At 34.2% G+C, this 21542-nt stretch overlaps 1 protein-coding gene and 1 long non-coding RNA gene across 2 annotated transcripts in view; one reads left to right on the top strand and one right to left on the bottom strand.

Annotated features, from left to right (window-relative positions):
* The window catches only part of LOC128984922 (uncharacterized), a 69598-nt gene that overhangs the window by 35671 nt on the left and 12385 nt on the right, over positions 1-21542 (top strand). Inside the window, exon 7 of the mRNA XM_054404295.1 lies at positions 13634-13761. Within this exon, the coding sequence (XP_054260270.1) occupies positions 13634-13761 (128 nt within the window). The remainder of the gene's footprint in view (positions 1-13633; positions 13762-21542) is intronic.
* LOC128984933 (uncharacterized) lies at positions 15348-21325 on the bottom strand. The gene is made up of 3 exons (XR_008490005.1): positions 20896-21325; positions 16705-16845; positions 15348-15554 (listed from the first exon to the last, which is right to left on the bottom strand). It is a non-coding gene; the product is annotated as an uncharacterized LOC128984933 (long non-coding RNA).

The following is a 21542-nucleotide window of genomic DNA, read 5'->3' as shown; positions in this document are numbered from 1 at the left end:
TGGCTGAAATTGTGAAATATGCAATTTAGCAGTTCTTCTTGTTTAATTTGAAATGTCAAAGCAAATGTAAATAAACATTAATAGTGTTCTAATCGCAGCCATGGAGACAAATCAATATTTACTTTTAAAATCTTCACCTCAGAACATTTAAAGCCAAAGGGGCAAAGCCCACGGTCAGTATCAAAGTGTGAATAGTCCTATAATGGTCCTTGGTATGGTAGCTATATTTTTGTAAAATTTAAGCCCAGTCGGTTCAGTAGTTTTTTGACCTATTAGTAATACACATACAGACACCATTAGATTTTTATATAATAGTATAGAAGTATAGATTAAAATAAACGGTATCAGCATTCTGACACATACTTTCTCCCATAAGTTTGTCAACAACCTTTATCATGTGTAAGCGGTGAGAGTAAATATACGGAAATGGGATTTGTACAATTTTGTTCAGAATTTAAAGGAAATATATACATACTAGCTTGTACCCGCGGCTTCGCTTGCGATGTTATAACCATAGATATACTTTGCCAACGATCACAAAAATAAGATATTATCATTATTCATTGCGTCACGCACAGTAAAACAATCATGTTACAATTAAAAATTCTACAGTGATTAAATTACGATTAAAACCCAAATCAAAACCAGTTGTTTCACATCCAACTAAAAAAATCTTACAACTAAAATCTTGAAACTGAAAATGCCTCGACTCTTCAACTTCTCCAAGTATAGTTCTAATACAGGTAAAGAACCTTTCCCACCAGGCATTCCAGCAGGCTAATCTTTCCATTTTACTGCTCTGCAGTGAATACACTCTTTGTCCATTTGACATATTTTTAATTTTTTGTAATGTCTATAGTCCATTATTGTGTGGTATTCAATTGAATTATTATCAAACACACACCAAGTATCGAAGTATCTCTGTTGAATGCTTGTCGCCAATTATAACTGTAAACAATCCTACTTTGAGAGTTCTCATTGTATATTACAGCATTTTGTTGCTGCTGGTTCTAAGCTGGAGTCATAAATGCAAAATACCCCCGCTGCAGCAAACCTGCCGACTAAGCGAATTTCCATTCCTCTGGATTGATTTTCAATTAGGTAATCTATTAAATTAACATTTATGTTGAACGAGTACTTAAGGTTAGCTGCTACAGGGAAACTAATAAATTGTGTGTTTTTTTTTAATATCAATAGTTTAGTATGAAATAGATAAATTCGCCAAGTTTAATAAAAATATATTTATAAACAGGGCAACTACAACATGTTCCAATATTCTCCATAAGAATAACATGGGAATTTTAAATTTACATTTTTCTGAATTTTCGCCGTAACCAATCGCCGTACAAAAACACTTTGCTATACTAAATTATTTGTTTTTAAGCTCTTTAAAAAGGTCTGAAGAAAAATTTTAAATTTTCGTTTTAAGGGTAAAAAACAAAAAACCCATTTTAACCCTATAAAGCCCCCCGTTTCGTTAAACCTTGTTTCCATGGTCCGATCATGCTGGTTTGCGAACTCATTCAATTTTATCCTGCATTACACCATCAAACCAAATGTTATCAAAATCAGACAAAAAATACTCCAGTTATTTTCTGGACAGACACATATATATATATTTATATCTATCTATATATTAATAGGCAAGCATGTTTCTTTAAAACCTTTTTTCTCAGCTCGTGTGCATCGTGGGGTAAATCTACGCATACCGTTAGAAAGCTACTTTCCTGTAGGTGTGCAGAATCCCTTTATAAATTTAAATAGGCTCAAAGATAAGCACAAAAAATGAGTTTAAAAATTTGAAAAAATTAACATGGATCTTATGCGTTGCCATGCTGGTGACGAAATAACAACGAAATATAAACATAAAATCAAAACAAATGGAAGAAACTCCAATCACATGTTTTATTTACAGTGTGGGGTGAAAATAGAGAAGTGAGTAAGTTTACATTACATATTTATGGTCGAGTTTCGACCACTGGACGACCTCTAGTATATATAAATATATACTGTAGCCTATCCCATATATACTGTATATATGCTTTACATAAAAATTTTAACGAATGGTGTTTTTGGCCTTTGGGGACATCAAAATGAAAAAGTAAATCGGCCCCGGCCCTAGGTCTTACCATGAGACCTACGGTTATAGCTACTTCCCAAATGGGAATTCGCTAAAAATAATAGTGCTGCACCCTGTTGGTAAACCTTATAGAACCAACTTGTCTAGTTGAAACAGCTGTCAAAATTCTTTTATTCATTTTAAATATGAATACTCATAAGGTTAACATGGGAAATTCGAGAGCCACTGGGGAGGAGGCTGAAAGGATTTTTGAGATAGTGATAGGTTTATATGTTAACCGGGAATAGTAACTATCATAATGCCAAATTTCAGACCAATCCGACCAGTATACCGGGTGTTTCAAAATGAATGACCCGGTTTTAAGGCTTTATTACTTTTATACTATTAAACTTACCGCTATAAAATACACATCAAACACATCAACTCAAAGAGTTTATGCCTTCCAAAGATACATTATTTAATAAAATCGATCCAGCAGAACTGTAGATTTAATTGTACAAAGTTAAAAAGTAATCTCCAACTTTTTTACCTCTAGAAATTTGGAGGTTACTTGACGTTTTTGCAAATAACTTTTAAATGGTGAGGCAATCTACCAAAGTGTAAGGAAATATTCGGAAAGAGAATAAAATTTCCTACAATCTACTATTATGCATTTCTTGAAACTACTCAATAAATGTAGCCTAAATTTGCCATAAAATAAAAAAGTGTGAAATTTAATGTTTGTTATGTCTATTGTCTACATCGAAGACAGGGATTTTCAATTTTTTTTTCATTTTGAGACAACTTTTGGTACATTTCTTGAGTATTTTCAAGAAATGCTTAATAGTAGTTGGTAGGAAATTTCATTCTCTTTCGGAATATTACCTTCCACTTTGGTCGATTTCCTCACCATTTAAAAGTTATGTGCAAAAACGTCAAGTAACCTCCAAATTTATAGTGGTGAAAAAGTTGGAGATTATTTTTTAACTTTGTATAATTAAATCTACAGCTCTGCTGGATCGATTTTGTTAAATAATGTGTCTTTGGAAGGCATAAACTCTTTGAGTTGCTTTTTCGTTTGATGTGTATTTTATAGCGGTATGTTTAATAGTATAAAAGTTATAAAGCGTTAAAACCAGGTCATTCTTTAGAAAAAAACCCGGTATAATGCGTGATTGAACTTCATACAAACAAACACACAAAGTTTCAGATTTATAATATTAGTATGATATGTGAATTCGAACGGATTGTGTTTTTGGCCTCTTGGGACCTCAAAACGAAAAAGTAAATCAGTCCCGGGTCCAGTACTTACCATGAGACCTACGGTAATAGCTTATTCCCTATATGGGAAATTTTCTAAAACCAGAGTACCTTTATAACTAATACTGTGATCATGTGGACTTAGTGCCGAAATATGTATAAGTTAAATAAAAAATCATTTCAGGGTTCTCTGGTTATATTATTCCACGACGGGAAAGCTAGTAAAATTTAACCAGTTGTTCCCTTAATTAATAGTGCAGATTCAAAAGTATTCATGTGTTAATCGAATATACGGCATATTATAATATATACAGCATATATATAATAAAGTTTCTAACAGTTAACTTAGTTTTGCTAATGATTTATTGTGAGTGAAGAAACTAAAGATGGAAGGATTTGTGATTTAATATGAAGAGTGTAATAAAAAAAATGTTCATTTAAATTTAATAATTAGTATTTTCGCAGCTTCAAAATTGCAATTTAAAATGTCAAAGATAAAGGAAAAAGATAAGTTATGAAGGGAGATGAAGTCAAATCATGTATGTGAAAGTTTTTTTTCGAAGATTTGGTTTTTCTTATATCAGCCTACACAAGATTTAAAATTAATCAAAACCAAAATGGTGGTATCCACTACTTACCAGATTTAAAAGTTATAACTTAAACGTTGCTATTAAGGTCATAAAAGTTGAATTTTGTTTCTAAAAGCGTTGGCGGATTGTCTAAATTTATGACAACAGTTGCTAATTTCAACCAAGCAGCTGTGATACAAAATTAGAACTGTCAAAGTAGGATTGTTTACAGTTATGTTTACATTTTTAATTTAATAAATAATTTTTGATATTGTGTGAAAAAGGAGTTTTCCTACAGTCACCCGACACAGTTGGCTTCCTTGTACTGTTTATAGTACAGAAAGCTGCTAATTGCTGCATATTTATACTTTGCCGTACGGTTTATACTTTGTCGTACGGTTTATACTTTGCCGCACATCAGGATTCCAACGAAACAACACAAACCAGCGTGGTTCTATTATGCACGTAATCCGTGTATGCTTGGAAATAGGTTGGCAACACTTAAAGATAATAATACTATGAGCAGCTGATTGACTATTATAACTACGATTTAACCTGTCATTTCGTGTTTATAGTTTCGGTATTTCTGAACTTTCTGGACTATTCTTTTATTCGTTTTTAAAACATTCCTACGATCTTAATAAACAAGAAAATTACTTTAGAACATTTTTTTAGGCGCGGAAACCACTTCAAATTACAAAAACATACGGAACTATATTCTCAAAACGCGGAGCACATTTCTTGCCGAGGAAAAGTAGCGGAGTGATACGGACCGCGGGTACCGCGGGTACTACTTTCTCTAGGGCACCATTTGTGTTGCCAGCTGAACCTAAAAACGTGTTGTATAGTGTTTGAAAGACTAATTATTTATATGCTTCATAGTGACTGTAGGAAAAATATAATGTGTAACACGAGTGAAAAAGGCCTTTGCTGCACTCGAGATCATTCCGCACTCTCCTGCGGCTCGTGCGTAAACATTGCTCTCGTGTGCAGCAAAGTGCTACTTTCACCACTAGTTACACAATAGTTATTTTTTTATAGTTATTTTTTATATATGTTTTTAATTTAATACATAATTTTTGATATTGTGTGAAAAAGGAGTTTTTTTTAAGTGCGTAATTCATTAACTTATTGACTTTCTTTTTTCCAAAATGTTTATAAAAACCTATTGTATTTGTATGGTTTTTTCCCAAAAAATAATGTCTGGGAAGCGAAAGTACAGTAGTTAGTTAATATTTTAGGTTAATACTTTTATAGGAAATAAAATATGCAATATAAACCAACGTTTAACCAATTAGAACATCCATATATAAATCCCAAAGTACCCATGAACTTTTGAGAAAACTACAAGTCACACCCCCCATAAACCATATACTTAAATATTCGTTATGACGAGGAGCTTTGCTCAAAACTATCCATTATTTCATAAATTGCCCTTTAAGGTCGTGATTCCTTTCTAAAGGGAAGTTCCGTATACCTAATGTTAAAAATACCTCAGCTGTCCTTATTTCTATGTTATTCTTTCAATTTATTACCCTGAGATATAGAGTTAACTTCTTATGGGGCACTCCCCTTTATTTTTTTATGAATTTTTGGGGGTGGTTTTAAATTTTAAAAAATATGTCCACCATTTTCCAATATGGCTGACAGCTTTGTTATTTCTTATGGATTACCCTGTATTTGTTTTAGAATGGTATCAGTGTGATAACAATCAGATGTGATTATTTGTTTGTATTACTGTATTCTGTTTTGTTTATTTCAGCTTAACTTAACCAATCAATAGTTTTATCAATACTAATGAAGTCAAACGGGATGAAGCCCGTGGGTAACAGCTAGTGTATATATAAATTTTAACGAATGGTATTTTTGGCCTCGAGGAACATCAAAACAAAAAAGTAAGTTCGGTCCTGGGCCTAAGTCTTACCTTGCCACCTACGGTTATAGCTACTTCCCTATAGGGAAATTCGCTAATAGTGACAACTTTGACATGGGGATAGAATGTCTAGCGCTAATATTGGTGGTAAAGTAGGTTGATAAAACTACACGTTTCATTATATATTAGACTTGTGCCGGTCCAACATGGTAAAGGGAATAGAGATGATGTTGGACATGCCGGAAGAGAGTTTAGAGAGATTATGAGCAATTAATACAAACCCTTTTGCCTTTGTAAAAAATTCAGTCTGAAAATATTTAAACTTTTGATGGTTCCCGCGGCGGCCACTAGGTACTGTAGAATTAGTACAATAAAGTATGTTTTGACCAAAAAAAATTAGCACAAGCGGGGAATTTGGTACAGATGTTGGGTGTACCTTCCTTTTGAACATACTAAAAGTACCCTAAAATTGAAGCTGTGCTACGGCCGCCATATTGGAAAATGGCGGCTTATTTCTGTATTTTTGGCTATAGTGACTTTATTATTAGAGATACAGGAAAAAGCTAAATATACAAAATGTAGTCCATCTAAAAGTACACATTTTGTGTATTTATCATCTTTATCTAAACACAACGGTTTTTGAGTTATTTGTGATTAAGTATATTTAGTTTTTTTTTCTATTTACCAAAAAAAGGTGGAACCCATGGAAATTGATGGTTACTTTCAAGGTTTATGATAATTTATCCCATCTAGTTAAATAGTGTGATACTATAAAATCTTAAAATTTAACTTAATTTAATGAGTAAAACAACTCCGTCACAGCAAACCTGGAGACTCAGCACATTTTCATTTGATCGGATGTTTTATTAAATGTATATAAATAAAATTAGGTTCAAGAGGTACCTAGCTTTGCTGCTACAGGGAGGTTAGTATAGTGTGTTTTTTTTAGTAAAATATCAATAACTTAGTATAAAATAACCAATTTATCAATTTAACCAATGTTTATCATAATAAATCTATAAACAAGCAAACTACAACAGTTAACTTATTCATAAGAAAGCATGGAGTTTTAAATTTACAATTTACAAATTTGAATATTAGTCCAGGCAATGAATGCTAAAAAAGGATATAGAGGGAAATGTTTGGAACACAATTTCTGACTTCGTAACTTTGTTTAGTATAGTTAGGAGGTTAACATACCCAAAGTCCCCGCCTCTAGCCCTTGTGCTGTGGGGGAGGGGGGGGCTTGAATGTACCATTTTTTGTTTTTTTGCTAATATCTTGGAAACCATGCGTCCAAGCGAAATTATGCTAATATACAAAATGAAAGCTTCTTAAATTTCCAGCATGTTTGTATTTTACTATTTTTTGATATCTTGTTTAGTTTTCGCGTTATTTTCTATCAAAAATTGGTAAATTTGGAAAAATGCATTTTTTCTCATGTTTTTTTTTTCTTTTTGACAAGTTGCCTCTCAAACTATGCACCCAAAAAATAAATGCTGGGCATAGGGTTGTAGAAAATTACAGCAAATTACAAAGGGACTGTGGCGTTGCCACTTTTATCAAGGCATACACACACCTTACCTTAGAATACAGTTATAAAACTTAGACATCCTACACTAAACGATTCAGATATACATATTATTACCATTGTTATTGTTATTCATAATCATTATGCATTGTTATTGTTATTCATAATCATTCTGCATTGTTATTGTTATTGTTATGTCATAGTATTATAGCTATTATTGTTGATTGATTGTTTTGATGTAATTGTTGATGAAATGTTGTTTTGTTGTATAGTTTCTAAGTCAGTCTTGAAGTTTATAAGCTTATTTATAATCTTAACTGATTGTTATTATTGTAAATGACATTGCCGTGGAAAATAAAATAAATAAATAAATAAGGCATATCCTCGAGGATGCTATATGCTGCTATACTTAAACAAATTAAATTACATGAGCTACAGCTAGTCTTTTATAATTTCAATATTAAAGGAATAGACCAATAGAGGGAGCATTGGTTATGGCAATACAGACAGATAGTATAAACAAATTCACATTAACTAAAAACTTAGCCTTTGTCTTCTTTGTCCGATTGCTGATTTTTGTCACATGTCATGCTGATTGTTTAAGGTAACACAGTAGTCCCTATCCAGTCCATGTTAATTTCACTATTTTTAGGTACACTTAACTTCCTTAAGAAGTATCCTAGCAACCTGAAATTTTTATACATTGTCTTACACACCTTTCTCAACAATAATAGGAACCACTTTTGTTCTGAAGTCAAAAATATTTTTTTTATGAATTTGTTTATAAACATAAATATTTTATCATGTTTTTTTAATTAAAAAATAATTAAAACTCGGGTTGTATCAATAATTTTGTAATATTTTTATTTGTTAATATACACAGAAGGTCTGTAAAAAATTTCATTAAAATCGGTTCATAAATGTGTCAAAAAAATGTACCGGACGAAGAAAAAAGTAAATTTCCGGTAAATCGCATATAAAGCCTTAGTCGCTGTCATACGATCACTGAAACAGCTGTGCAAGATTTATAATAAATTTAAAAAAAATCTATCAACTAAATTTTATTATATAATATACTAGCTGTAACCCGCGGGCTTTGCCCCGTTTAACTTCTTAATTTTCAAGATTATCTCATTCGCATGGCTCAATCACGTCCTGGTTGAAGTTTGTTCGCTACGCTCACTCACCTTTAGGTTGGAGCTCGTTCGCTACGCTCACTCACCTTTAGGTTGGAGCTCGTTCGCTACGCTCACTCACCTTTAGGTTGGAGCTCGTTCGCTGCGCTCACTTGCCTTCAGTTAGCTCGTTCGCTACGCTAACTCGCCTCCAGGTTGAAGTTCGTTCGCTACGCTCACTCACCTTTTGGTTGCAAATTAGCTGTTGTCATAAATGTAAAAGAAATAATAGTGCTGCACCCTGTTGGTAATTTTTGTAACTTTAATGCTATTGAACATCACAGAACAGAACCAACTTGTTTAATTGAAACAGCTGTTAAGATTCAATAATTTCATTTCTCATAAGGTTAACATGGGAAACTCCAGAGCCACTGGGGCGGAGCCCGAAAGGATTTTTGAAATAAGAATATGCCTATATGTTAATCGGGAATGTGAGCTATCATCATGCCAAATTTCAGCCCAATCCGACCAGTATTTTTCGCGTTCACTTGTCACAAACATACATCCATACATCCATACATCCAAACTTTCTCATTTATAATATTAGTAGGATTTGGTATCTATGGATTCAGGATAAAATTTTAAACTAGAATTAACTAGTAGTACGCTTATTCTGCGCGTAATGGGATGAGTGAACGTGAGCGCAACAATGGAAGAGTCCATCCGCACTTAGCCTACTTACCGGGGTCACTGGTGAACACAGTGTTATTTGTATAGGCAAATCAACCAAATCTCAGTCAACACAATCCTAACTTCTCGTCCATTACTTAACCAAAGTCATTGGTAATATACGTAATGGATTTCCAACAGTTATCGATAGGAGGTAAATCCATCGTTCCTGTACAAAACGTCTTTTGATTAAATGAAGCCTATTTCCTTATTTGTTATGAGGCCTATCATAAACAAAACTAAAACAAACTGAACGAATCTAACTTAACCTAATTGTGACAGCACGGTGTAAAGGAGTCTTCTTAAAAATATCGTATGGCTTATAATGATGATATATAACACATACTAACGATAGCGCTATTATATCACCTAAAAATGATTAATAATCCAATATATGTTTATCTAACTAATGAATCTAAATGCCATAAACGGTTCCCACACTCCGAACTGCTTGCCTTTACCACTTCCATCGCCACTACCTACGTCGTGGACCTGTTTCCCACCCTTCCCTCAGCATTTTAGTAGTGCATGTACATTTACTGCCACAAACTGTTCCCACACTAAGAGCTTCTCGCCTTTACCACTTCCTTCCCCACTTCCTATGACGTGGACCGGTTTCCTCCCTTTCCAGAGCCTGCATAGTATTGCAGTTGCATTAATCTAACTGCCACCAACGGTTCCCACACTCCACACTGCTTGCCTTGACTACTTCCTTCATCATTTCCTACGTAGTGGACCTGTTTCCCAACCTTTTCATAGCATTTTAGTATTGCAGATACATAAATCCCACTGTCACAAAGGGTTTCCACACTCCGCACTTCTCGCATTGACTACTTCCTTTATCACATCCTACGTCATGGACCTGTTTCCCTCCCTTCCCATAGCATTTTAGTATTGCAGGTACATTAATCTAACAGTCACAAAGGTTTCCGACACTCCGGACTGCTAGCCTTGACTACTTCCTTCACCACTTCCTACGTCGTGGACCTGTTTCCCTCCCTTTCCATCGCATTTTAGTATTTCAAATATATTAATCTAACTGCCAATAACGGTTCCCACACTCCAAACTGCTCACCTTTAACACTTCATTTAATTCACCACTTCCTACGTCGTAGACCTGTTTTCCTCCCTTCTCGTAGCATTTCAGAATTGCAGATACATATTATTCTAACTGTAACAAACTGTTCCCACACTCCGGACTGCTCGCCTTGACTACTTCCTTTACCACTTCCATCGTCGTGGACCTGTTTCCATCCCTTCCTATGGCATTTCGAGAATTCCAGATACATTATTTTAACTGTCACAAAGGCTTCCCATACTCCGCACCCTCGCCTTGACTACTTCCTTTATCACTTCCTTCGTCGTGGACCTGTTCCCCTCCCTTCCCATAGTACTTTAGTATTGCAGGTACATTATTCTAACTGTCATAAAGGGTTCCCACACTCCAGACTGTTCACCTCGACTACTTCCTTCACCACTTCCTACGTCGTGGACCTGTTTCCCCCCCCCCCCTTCGCATAGCATTTTAGTACAAAAATGGACTAACATCTTTGACTATTTAATAGTAAATGCCAACATTAAATTGAATTAAGTAAATAGCTGCTAGTACAAAATATATACATTTGCAGTGCAAATGTGAATTGACCTGAACATAAAACTGTATAACTGCCGACTAATATAGTAAAGTTCAATTTATTATTCTGAAAGTTGTGAAATTATGATGTCATATATATTCATAAACGTCAAACTCTTTACTCCATGAATGAAAGAGCTTAGAGGATAAGTCGTTCTCTCTGTCTTAAGTAGACGACAAAATTGTTGGTCGCAAAACGTAAACAAATAAAAAGAAGAAGAAGGTAGCTTCTAATGTTATTCTTATGGGACGAATTTAAAAATGTTTTTTTAGGGTTTTATAATTACTACTGAGCGGAACCGTCTAGAATTTTAATGGGGTATTCCCACTGGTGTGTAATTATGTGTGCAAAATTTGAACGCTATAAGTGCAACGGTTCTTGAGATTTGACGCGAACACATTCACGGAATCACTCACAGACAAGCGGACAACTTTTCCCCGACTCCGCTATACACGATACATAGATGAGTGAACTTCGTTCACTCATCTATTATAAAAAAATATATTTTATTTTTTTATTTTTGCATATAAAGCCTTAGGCGATGTCATGCGATCACTGAAACAGCTGTGCAAGATTTATAATAAATGACAAAAATCTATCAAATAAATTTTATTATATAACATATTTGGTATCTATGGATTTAGGATAAAATTTAAAACTAAAATTAATTATAAAAAAATATTTATTTTTTTTATTTTTGACTACTGTGTTACCTTAAGCTGTTGCTGTTAGTGATACTATCTAATTGTGTGATATCCAAAATTATATATATTTCATTATCTTACTAATATTATAAATGTAAAAGTTTGTGTGTTTGTTTGTTTGAAGTTCAATCACGCATTAACAACTGGACGGATTGGGCTGAAATTTGGAATGATGATAGCTCACATTCCCGATTAACATATAGGCATATTCTTATACCAAAAATCCTTTCGGGCTCCGCCCCAGTGGCTCTGTAGTTTCCCATGTTAACCTTATGAGTATTCATATTTAAAGGGAATTAAAGAATTTAGTCTGGTGTTTCAACTAAAAAAGATGGTTCTATGATACACAAAAGCATTAAAAAGTTTTAAGATTTACCAACAGGGTGCAGAACTATATTTTTTTGCATTTATGAAAACAGCTAATTTGAACTAAGCAGCAACAAACTGTGATACGTTAGGAGAAATAACTGTCAAAGTAGGATTCTTTACAGTTATGTTTATGTTTTTAATTTCATGAATAATTTGTGATATTTTGCGAATTGTTGATAATTTATTTTTCTCTATTGTTTAGGTGAAGTGGTAGAACAATATGTCTATGGTAGATGTGTAATACTATAGAATACTGTAAATTTAAAGAAGCAAATTTTATCAAACTGTGTCCTCCCTCATTGCAAACGCAAAGCTTGAGTAAAACTGCAAAAAAGCATTTTATACTTATGCCAACCCTGTACGAAGGACGGGTACTCTGCTAGTTATATTATATTTTTATGTAAATATATTTATTTCATCACTAGGGTGTAAAGTGACTCTTTTAAAAAAGGAGCTCAAAATTAATGAAAATGGAAAATAAGCGAGGATTGAAAAGACACTTTGCCTATGTGATGAACCATATTTTTTGTCATATTGCAACATTATTTAATCGAATTAAGTAACAAAACTATAATACTTTTCATGAAGATAAGCTCCCAAAATAACTTCCATCTTGTTTTTTAATTGTGCTATTGTGAATTAGCAATTTTGAATCATTTTGTCCATTAATATTCTATTTGAGTCCATTACTATCAGTAGATATGGATTTGTCAAACTATAGTTAATAGTTAACTAAGTTAACAGGTGTCAACAGGTGTACTGCTGACATCATCAGATAAAGCTTATGTTTACTCCCTAGGGATAAAAGAGCTACTTTGGGCCTTCTCCACCTTCACAAAGTCTTTCACAAAGAATGAAATAGTTATTTGTGTAACTAGTGGGCAAAGTGGCACTTTGCTGCACACGAGAGCAATGCACTCGTGTTACACATTATATTTTTCCTACATTCACTATAAAACATATAAATAATTAGTCTTTCAAACACTATACATTACGTTTTTAGGTTCAGCAGGTAGGTGCCCTAGAGAAAGTAGTACCCGGTCCGTATTACTCCGCTATTTTTCCTCGGCAAGAAATGTGCTCCGCGTTTTGAGAATATAGTTCCGTATGTTTTTGTAATTTGAAGTGGTTTCCGCACCTAAAAAAATGCTTTAAAGGTATTTTCTTGTTTATTAAGATCGTAGGAATGTTTTAAAAAAGTATAAAAGTAAAGTCCAGAAAGTTCAGAAATACCGAAACTATAAACACGAAATGACAGGTTAAATCGTAGTTATAATAGTCAATCAGCTGCTCATAGTATTATTATCTTTAAGTGTTGCCAACCTATTTCCAAGCGTACACGGATTACGTGCATAATAGAACCACGCTGTTTTGTGTGGTTTCGTTGGAATCCTGATGTGCGGCAAAGTATAAACCGTACGACAAAGTATAAACCGTACGGCAAAGTATAAATATGCAGCAATTAGCAGCTTTCTGTACTATAAACAGTACAAGGAAGCCAACTTTGTCGGGTGACGGTAACTTAAAAAAACTGAAATACAAAATTAACATATTGCTTTGACATTCCCTTCCTCTTAAAATTATATTATTACCTACAAAAGAAGAATCATGAAAACGTATCAAGTGGTTGATTCAGAATTTTTGGGGAGAAATACTTCATGTTTTAATAAATAAGATCATCTGAATGAGAATATATTACAGTATAGCTAGAATAGCTTGTATTAAAACATATTTTAGAACTTGTTACTTGTTAAATCGTATGAGTCTTACGGCATTTATGTGTTTTATAGGCTAGAGATACCAGAAGGTAACATAGTTGTGATAGCTCGCTGGCCCGACTTGGAGAATAGTTTGCGAATAAGCCCATACTCAAACCTTCTCCTCATACCTCTTGATGGGGAGGTAAACTTCAAATCAGGTAACAATGAAATTATGATAGAAGTCTAGAAGTTAATAAAGTTAAATGTGATTTACTTTTTATCAGCTGGCTTTAGGCATGTGTGAAAGATGCGGCCGCACAGGGCCCCCACACCTTAGGGAGCCCCACGCTATGCCAAAAACAAACAACAAATTGATATTAATACCCCAGCCGCCGCAAACCTGCCGACTAAGCGAATCTCCATTTCTCTGAATAATTATCAATTAAATCTAATTAAATAACATTAGGTTTAACGAGTACCTAGGTTTGCTGCTACAAGGATACTGAATCTAATTATGTGTGTTTTAGTAAAATATTAATAGCTTGGTATAAAACCCAGATAGCAATTTTTTCCTGATTCAGTATTAAATCAAGGTTAAACTTTCAAAGATGCAAGCCTGAATTAATCTTAAAATATCAAGCCATCAAGCCTAATTCAGGGCTAATTCAAGGGTCCTACTGAACACTTGTGAAACCTGAATCAACCCTGAAAATTTTAGGTTGATTCAAGGTAAACGTTTCTGGCAGTAATGCATAATCAAGGCTGAATTGAGGTTGAATTAAGGTATAAGTATGTTTAAATTAAGGTAAAATCATGGTCAATTCAGGACTCATAACCTGAAAATTTAAGGTTAATTCAAGGTAAAGATTTTTGGCTGAAATCAAAATATATTGTTGAATTCGGGTTAAATAAAAGCATAATCATGATCAACTCAGTACATACAGTAACAAGTGATTGACTGACAAGGAATTTTACTTGACTTACGGCATTCTTACGGTCTTAAAGTAGTCCAATATTTTAATGTCCTAGTGGATAGTCTAGCTGTTTTGTCTTTGTGAACTCAAGAACTTTAATGATGCCTACTAAGCGCGGGGACAGCTATCTATTAGGACATCAAAATATTGGTTGCTTTATGGCAGTAAGTTAAGCCTTAAAATATTAAACGCAAGGTACATTACCTTAAGCTTTAATCTACGCAGAAAACTTTGGGTGGATACATAATTTGACCTTATAATCTATATTATAATACAGTTACCACTCACTCACTCATTGATCACTATTCCTCAAAAACTACCATGCATATGTACTCAGAACTTGGTGGCATGGAGGTTTCACTTAACCTCCATAATAGGTTTCACTTAATATGTACACGAAGTAGCTTTGAGAGATTCCATCAGGGCTCTGGCTCACTGGCTTTAAAATTACAATGTTAACATATTTTTCTTTTGACAGAACTTTCGTTTAATTGTATTAGCTACCAAACCGCTGTTAGGAAAATTCTAAGCAAAACCAATGCAAAACAACTGTTTGTAGCAAAGAAAATTTTTCAATTCTGTTGTGAAGCCCAAGGGGAGGGGCAGCTAGAAACCTATAAATGATGCTATAACACTTTATTTAAATGTTGTATAGGATAACTGAGTTAGGTTAAAAATAATAAGCCTATTCTGCCAAGCTTGTGAGTGAAGGGTGGGAGCATTTAATTTTTAATAAGGCCTCATCAAATTACACCAGACCCTGCTTTAGAAAAGACATCTCAGTGATCAACAAAAAGTTTAAAAGTTCAAAACAGTTCTTCAAACATAGCCAAAATATCACTATTTGTGGGGGTATAAATAAAATGTAGCAAGTGACATTGGTTATAGTAAATTTATTTTATGAAAATATAAAGTATAAAACAAACTTGAAAATTAGAACATGAGTTAAATTAAGTGACATTTTACTTATACATTATTTACTGTCGCATAACCTCAGCCTGATGTTCCTATTCTGTGCACCAATAACTCCTCTTTTCCTGCAACAAAAAAAATCATAAAGTATCGACTAAGGGAGTATGTTTTATCTAATTTTTTTTTAAATTTTTTCTGTACATGTAATCTGCTTGAGTTAAAAATTTCAGCATGGTTTTCCAGTTCACTAAGTAATTTTTTACTTGAATTGTTTTGACTGTGATTAAAGCTGAAACTGTGAGCAAACATTTATTAATATAGTTATTTGTGTGACAAAACGGCACGGAGACGGCTGGACACTAAATCAAGTAAATAGGGGGCCCAGGATCGCTGAGCCCAGGGGCCCATGATGGCTCTCTCCGGCCCTGATTATCATTGACATTATCAATAGTCTAAAAAATTGGGGAGCGAGCAGGTCTAGTGGTTAGAGCGCGGTCATTCCGGTTCCTGGGGTCCAGGGTTCAAATCCTGCCAAATCACCAATGGATTTTAACTAAGTGATAATGCCGTAACCCCTAGGTCTAGCCTGAAGTAATGTGAAAAACAATCCCGGGCTCCAGCCTAGCGTACGGGGACAAAAAGTCTAAAAAATTGTTGAAACACACAGCGAAATGTAGGTACATGTCAGCTACAGAGCTGCAAATTGTGTCATTCTGTTCACAAATGATACCAGCAAGTGGCGAGGAGCCTTGCTGCAGCGTACTTAAGCGAATTATGGATTTATACGCAGAAACTGGCTCTTACTTGAAAAACTACCCTTGTATGTTCCTTATACTAATAAACCAAATTAACAAACCCGAGACTTGTTATTAGAATTCTAAAACCCGTTGTTGCAACAGTTTAAACGAGTAGGTAGTTTTATCGAATTGGCCAGGGTAGAGTACTCGTCTGTCCTACAGTTATTCTAAAAGTTAGGCAAAATTTGCAATAACATTTTAACAAAGGCGAGGATGATATTGCTCTCCTCCTGGGCGTCTGCAGGATCTTTTGAGCGCTTCTAGAGCTCTGAACCTTAGATTAAATTAAAATAATTAATCAGTCAAAACCGTGAATCCTTCTCAGCACCCCGGGGAAGAAATTTGAGCGTGGCTGGTACTAGGGGTAGGCTGCTCAGTAAATACAATCTTATTCGCCCCTCATAATTTACGTCACATGCTTTTTACACTTTGGATCTTAGAAAAAATGTAAGTTAATGGGATATTTTAAGTAGGCTACCTATTGAGTTTTTCCATGCACGAAAACACTAAGAATGCTCTAGTTTTTAACCTTGGTGAACCCGTCATCGGCCACTGATGCCATGTCTTGTCATCACGGCCTGTGTCGAACTACAGGGAGTGTCGAACTATCGAGGTTCTACTGTAACAACAAAAGTAAACCTTATGAAATAAACAGTTCTATAACTAATATGCTCTACAAACCTTTTAGGTACTGGCCCTAAATTTGGCTTGTCACAGCCATGCACGGATGCAGTTTTTTTTTACTTTCAATTCAGTGGCTTCAGCCAACAATCTCTTGGCTACAACTGAAACAGTTTAAGTGAAACGCCTCATAATAGATAACAATAACAAAAGAATTTGTTATGCAAATCTATATAAAGCTCAAATACCACTGACTCATTCATTCACTCACTCATCACGAAATCTCAGAAACCATAAGACCTAGGAACCTGAATCTTGGCAGGCATCATCCTTTTGGGTAGTAGACGATCACTAAGAAAGGATCTTACCCTCCGACCTCTGGGCTCCGCCCCAGTGGCTCTGGAGTTTCCCATGTTAACCTTATGAGAAATGGAATTAATGAATCTTAACAGCTGTTTCAATTAAACAAGTTGATTCTGTTCTATGATGTTTAATAGCATTAAAGTTACAAGGATTACCAAGAGGGTGCAGCACTATTATTTCTTTTACATTTATGACAACAGCTAATTTGCAACCAAAAGGTGAGTGAGCGTAGCGAACGAACTTCATCCTGGAGGCGAGTTAGCGTAGCGAACGAGCTAACCTGAAGGCAAGTGAGCGCAGCGAACGAGCTCTAACCTAAAGGTGAGTGAGCGTAGCGAACGAGCTCCAATCTAAAGGTGAGTGAGCGTAGCGAACAAACTTCAACCAGGACGTGATTGAGCCATGCGAACGAGATCATCTTGAAAATTAAGAAGTTAAACGGGGCAAAGCCCGCGGGTTACAGCTAGTATTGGAAGAAAAATACAAAACAATCAGCTTTTAGAGAGAATATGCCATGTATTTGTATTTAACAAACTAGCTTTGACAATCTCACTTCTGTAGTAAAGTACAGAATAGACATAATTGGTCAGTGTGTGTTTTCAGGGGTGTACAGTGGGATTTACCAAATGAATCAAGTACAAAAAAATTAGTTTAGACTCGTTCAATGGTCTTGCCTCTCTGTTCAACCTGAAATTCTGGCTAAATTAAGCAAGATGGAAAAAGAAGTAAACCATAAGTCTGGCATTATTTTTTTTTAAACAACTTTCTTCCAAGTGAATTTTTATTTGACCAACAAACGAAAGTTTTAGTAAGTTTAACCTACTAACTTTCTTACTCTAAGGTTTTAATAATATTAAGTTATGATTTAGGCTATTAATATTTTTTGTTTTAAATTACAAATCATCAATAAAATTTAAAAACTATAGGCCTACAAATGGTAAGGTTTATTTAAAGCAGAAAATTTCAGAATTTTTCCAAAATTGTTAATACCGGTACCGTAAGTTAAATTGCAGCACACAGACCAAGTTATTCATAATAATGTCTAAATTACAGTTCTAAATTCTGCAAATTTTGATGTAAAGCAAGATGGCAACTCATCTTGTAACGTTTGTTCAAACGGCAAGCCACTTGTTTCAAATCTGTGTTCGCTGAAGCTAATTAGTTAATTTGAAAAATAACACAGCAGCCTAGGTAACCTTGTTACAATAACTTTACAACTTACAGCATGGGCAATATACATCTTTAGTAACTTAAATAGGCACAAGTTACCAGGATATGATTTAAAGTTAACAGCTACATAAAACCAAAATGGCAGGTCTCCAGTCAAGTGACATTTTGTAGAAGGTTGTTTTAAATTAGTTCATTACGGTAGCCTACCTTTACTTAGTTTAATCAATGGGTATGGCGTACAGGTACAAAACTTAAAATCTTTGAGAGATGCTAATCTTAACCCATCTAAACGTTTGCCGAAAAACCCTAGCATCAGGACATAGGACTAGGATAAGCCCTTAGACCTAGGCTACAGTACCAAGTCTATAACTTAACCCTTAATTTGACAGCGTGCCATTATTGGCACATGAGGATTCAAAAAAATGTCACGTTCGCTAACTTTTTAATTCCAACAAACGGCGTCCAAAGGTTCTTTGCCTATTGCTATTATGGTTTAGCGCACTATAGTGGATGTTTTGAAAATTACTATCACTTTAGACCAACATATAGAAAAGGAAGTATGGAGGCTTAGTGTAGAAGGTTAGTAAATTACTTCTTATTTCAATATTTTAGGCTGTTTACTTATATATCTAAGTGATTTGCACAGATTAAAGATGAGAAAACATAACCCAGGTCAGTAATTAGCTTAAATATGAATATTGATTTTTTTATAAACTAAACAATTTGAGTGTGACAAAAATGGCACATTGCCAAAGAACCAGGGAACAATGAAAATTTTTGGGCGTGCCAAAAATGGCACATTACCAAAGATGCAGTTATTTTTTTTTAATTTATTGAGCGCGCCTAAAGTGGCACACTGTTAATAAAACAGTGAAAGGTATTTATATTTGTAAATGTATGTCTCTTTATTTGCACAAATTGTAAAATAAAAATGTTTTTGTGAGGAAAGATTTTTCACTAGGCTGTTTGGAAAAGACTTTGGCTTTACAAAAATCCCGACCATCCATGGCAACAAATATCTACCAAAAAGAATTTTATTTCCTGCTAAATTCGAATATTCTTATATGAAAGTTGAGTGTGCATTCCGATAAAGACTTTGGTACTTACAAATATTTGCTCACTGTATCGACATATCGTGGAATAACGCATTGCTGCCACGTTGAAAATAATTAAACTGAAAACCAGCAAAACAATATGTCACTAAAAATTTTTAGTTATGGGATTTTTGAATCGCTAACCAAAGAAAGGAGTAAAAGACAAGTTCTAAAAGACGAGGATTTACTTCTTCTCACACCAGCTGATCTGATGTATGTTGAAGATGTACGCTTTGATGGTGTTGGACACTACCCTTTCTTTGTATACATCAAGAGGAGGATGCAGATTTTGCAAAAATAAAAAATCGTCGATAAAGTGTTCAAAGGGCAATGCGAGGCTGTAACTCAAAGAAAATAGCAATTGTTTTGTGGGGTTTCACCAAAAGTAGATGACGTTTCTTGATGGACATACTCTAATGAAATGTCAAACGATTTTCCTAATGGGCATGACTAACGAAATATCAATAAATTATATAATAATGTATTTTCTATTGTAATCACATATTTTTGTAGAAGTTTTACATGTGTATACATTTTAGTTCATTTTTTATAATGACGTTTATACCATTTTATATTGGATTGATAACTTTTGTGGAGAAATTGATTTTTTTATATCTTACATATAATTACAGTTATACAATTTTGATATCCAATATGTGATAATGTCGACTTATTCAAACCCTAAAGTTTATATTTAAGTGCTATACAGATACACTTGTTGTATTTAATTCAACATAAGATTCCTAGAGAAATCTCCGCATCTTTGGCAAAGTGCCAAAAATGGCACAAATGAAAAAATTATGAAAAATACTTAGAAGAATTTTAAAATTATTTTTTTGATGTTCCTTTGGACCCTTTTGATTAAAATATTGCAAGGAAAAAGTAGTTTTCAAAAAAATATTTGTTTGCCAAATTAAGGGTTAAGACATAGGCCTAAGCTAAATTAAAATATTTTTCTATAGGCCTAGGTCTATTTATCCAATCCATCGAAAATCATTTCTTCATTCTTAAATGAAACTTCATAACTTCGGCCTATGATAACTTAAGACAATCTACGCTGATAAAAAACTGCATCATTAAGTTACATATTGGCTTGTGTGTTCATAATATTGTAGCCCACCGGATTTGGCAAAAATAAGTAACTAGGTCTTGAACAATTCCAGATACAATATTCCAACGGATCACAATACTTTCTAGGCCAACTAAAAAACAATTCACCAGTCATGAGGCCTAGGGCAAGCACAGGCCTAGAATTATTCTGGATCCTAGTCCAAATTTGGCAGTTTATTGTTGTAAGATAATTTTCAGAGCATTTGTAACTTGAGGTTCTAATGTCAGTATGATTAGCATTCTAACACAAATATCTTATCATAAGAATGGAAAAAATATTATGAATACAATAAAAAGATTAGCTGACTCACCTTTATGTTTCGTTGGCTCACAAGCACTTTTGTTGCAGTTAGTCTTCTAAAATCGAACACTATGGAATTAACTATGAACAAAGAAATTGAAAATTGACAAAAACTAACTTCAATATGAATACTTTATGTCTAAAAACTCTGATATAGTAATAACGCGAGAAACAAACGTCGCAAAAAGACAAACTGACAAGACACACAAAGACAAAGACAAAGAGGTTAGGATTGTTTAGGGGTGGATCCTGGCGTCTGGCTGGCGTCGCTTGGTCGAACTGCATCATGGGAATTCGCGCTGTTGTTTTGTTGACTCTGTTTCAGGGCGGAATCTATGAACTCAAAAAGGGCAGTATTTTGTTGTCCTTGAATCCAGCCACAATGTTCCTAATATTTGCAACCTTGAATTGTGAATGCAAATTGTAGGGAAAAGTTTACCTTGAATCAAGGGTCCTTGCTATCTGGGAATTAATAAGTTTGTCATGTTTGATAAAAATATATCCATTGTGATTGTAAAAGATAATGGCAGATGTTGCCACGATTGTAATGATTTTGATTTATCATCCTATGAGCATGAGCAACAAATATGTTGATGGGGGGAGGGAGACCTTTTGTAGTAGTTAGGGGTCCTTTTGAACGTTTGCACAGGGCCCCGC

This window comes from Macrosteles quadrilineatus, unplaced genomic scaffold (genome assembly GCF_028750875.1).
Source record: "Macrosteles quadrilineatus isolate MER2022 unplaced genomic scaffold, UCM_ALF_1.0 Scaffold_1__1_contigs__length_201487025, whole genome shotgun sequence".
Classification (NCBI taxonomy): Eukaryota; Metazoa; Arthropoda; class Insecta; order Hemiptera; family Cicadellidae; genus Macrosteles; species Macrosteles quadrilineatus.
The sequence above is the reverse complement of the archived record's forward strand: the minus strand, read 5'-3'. Positions and strand labels throughout refer to the sequence as shown.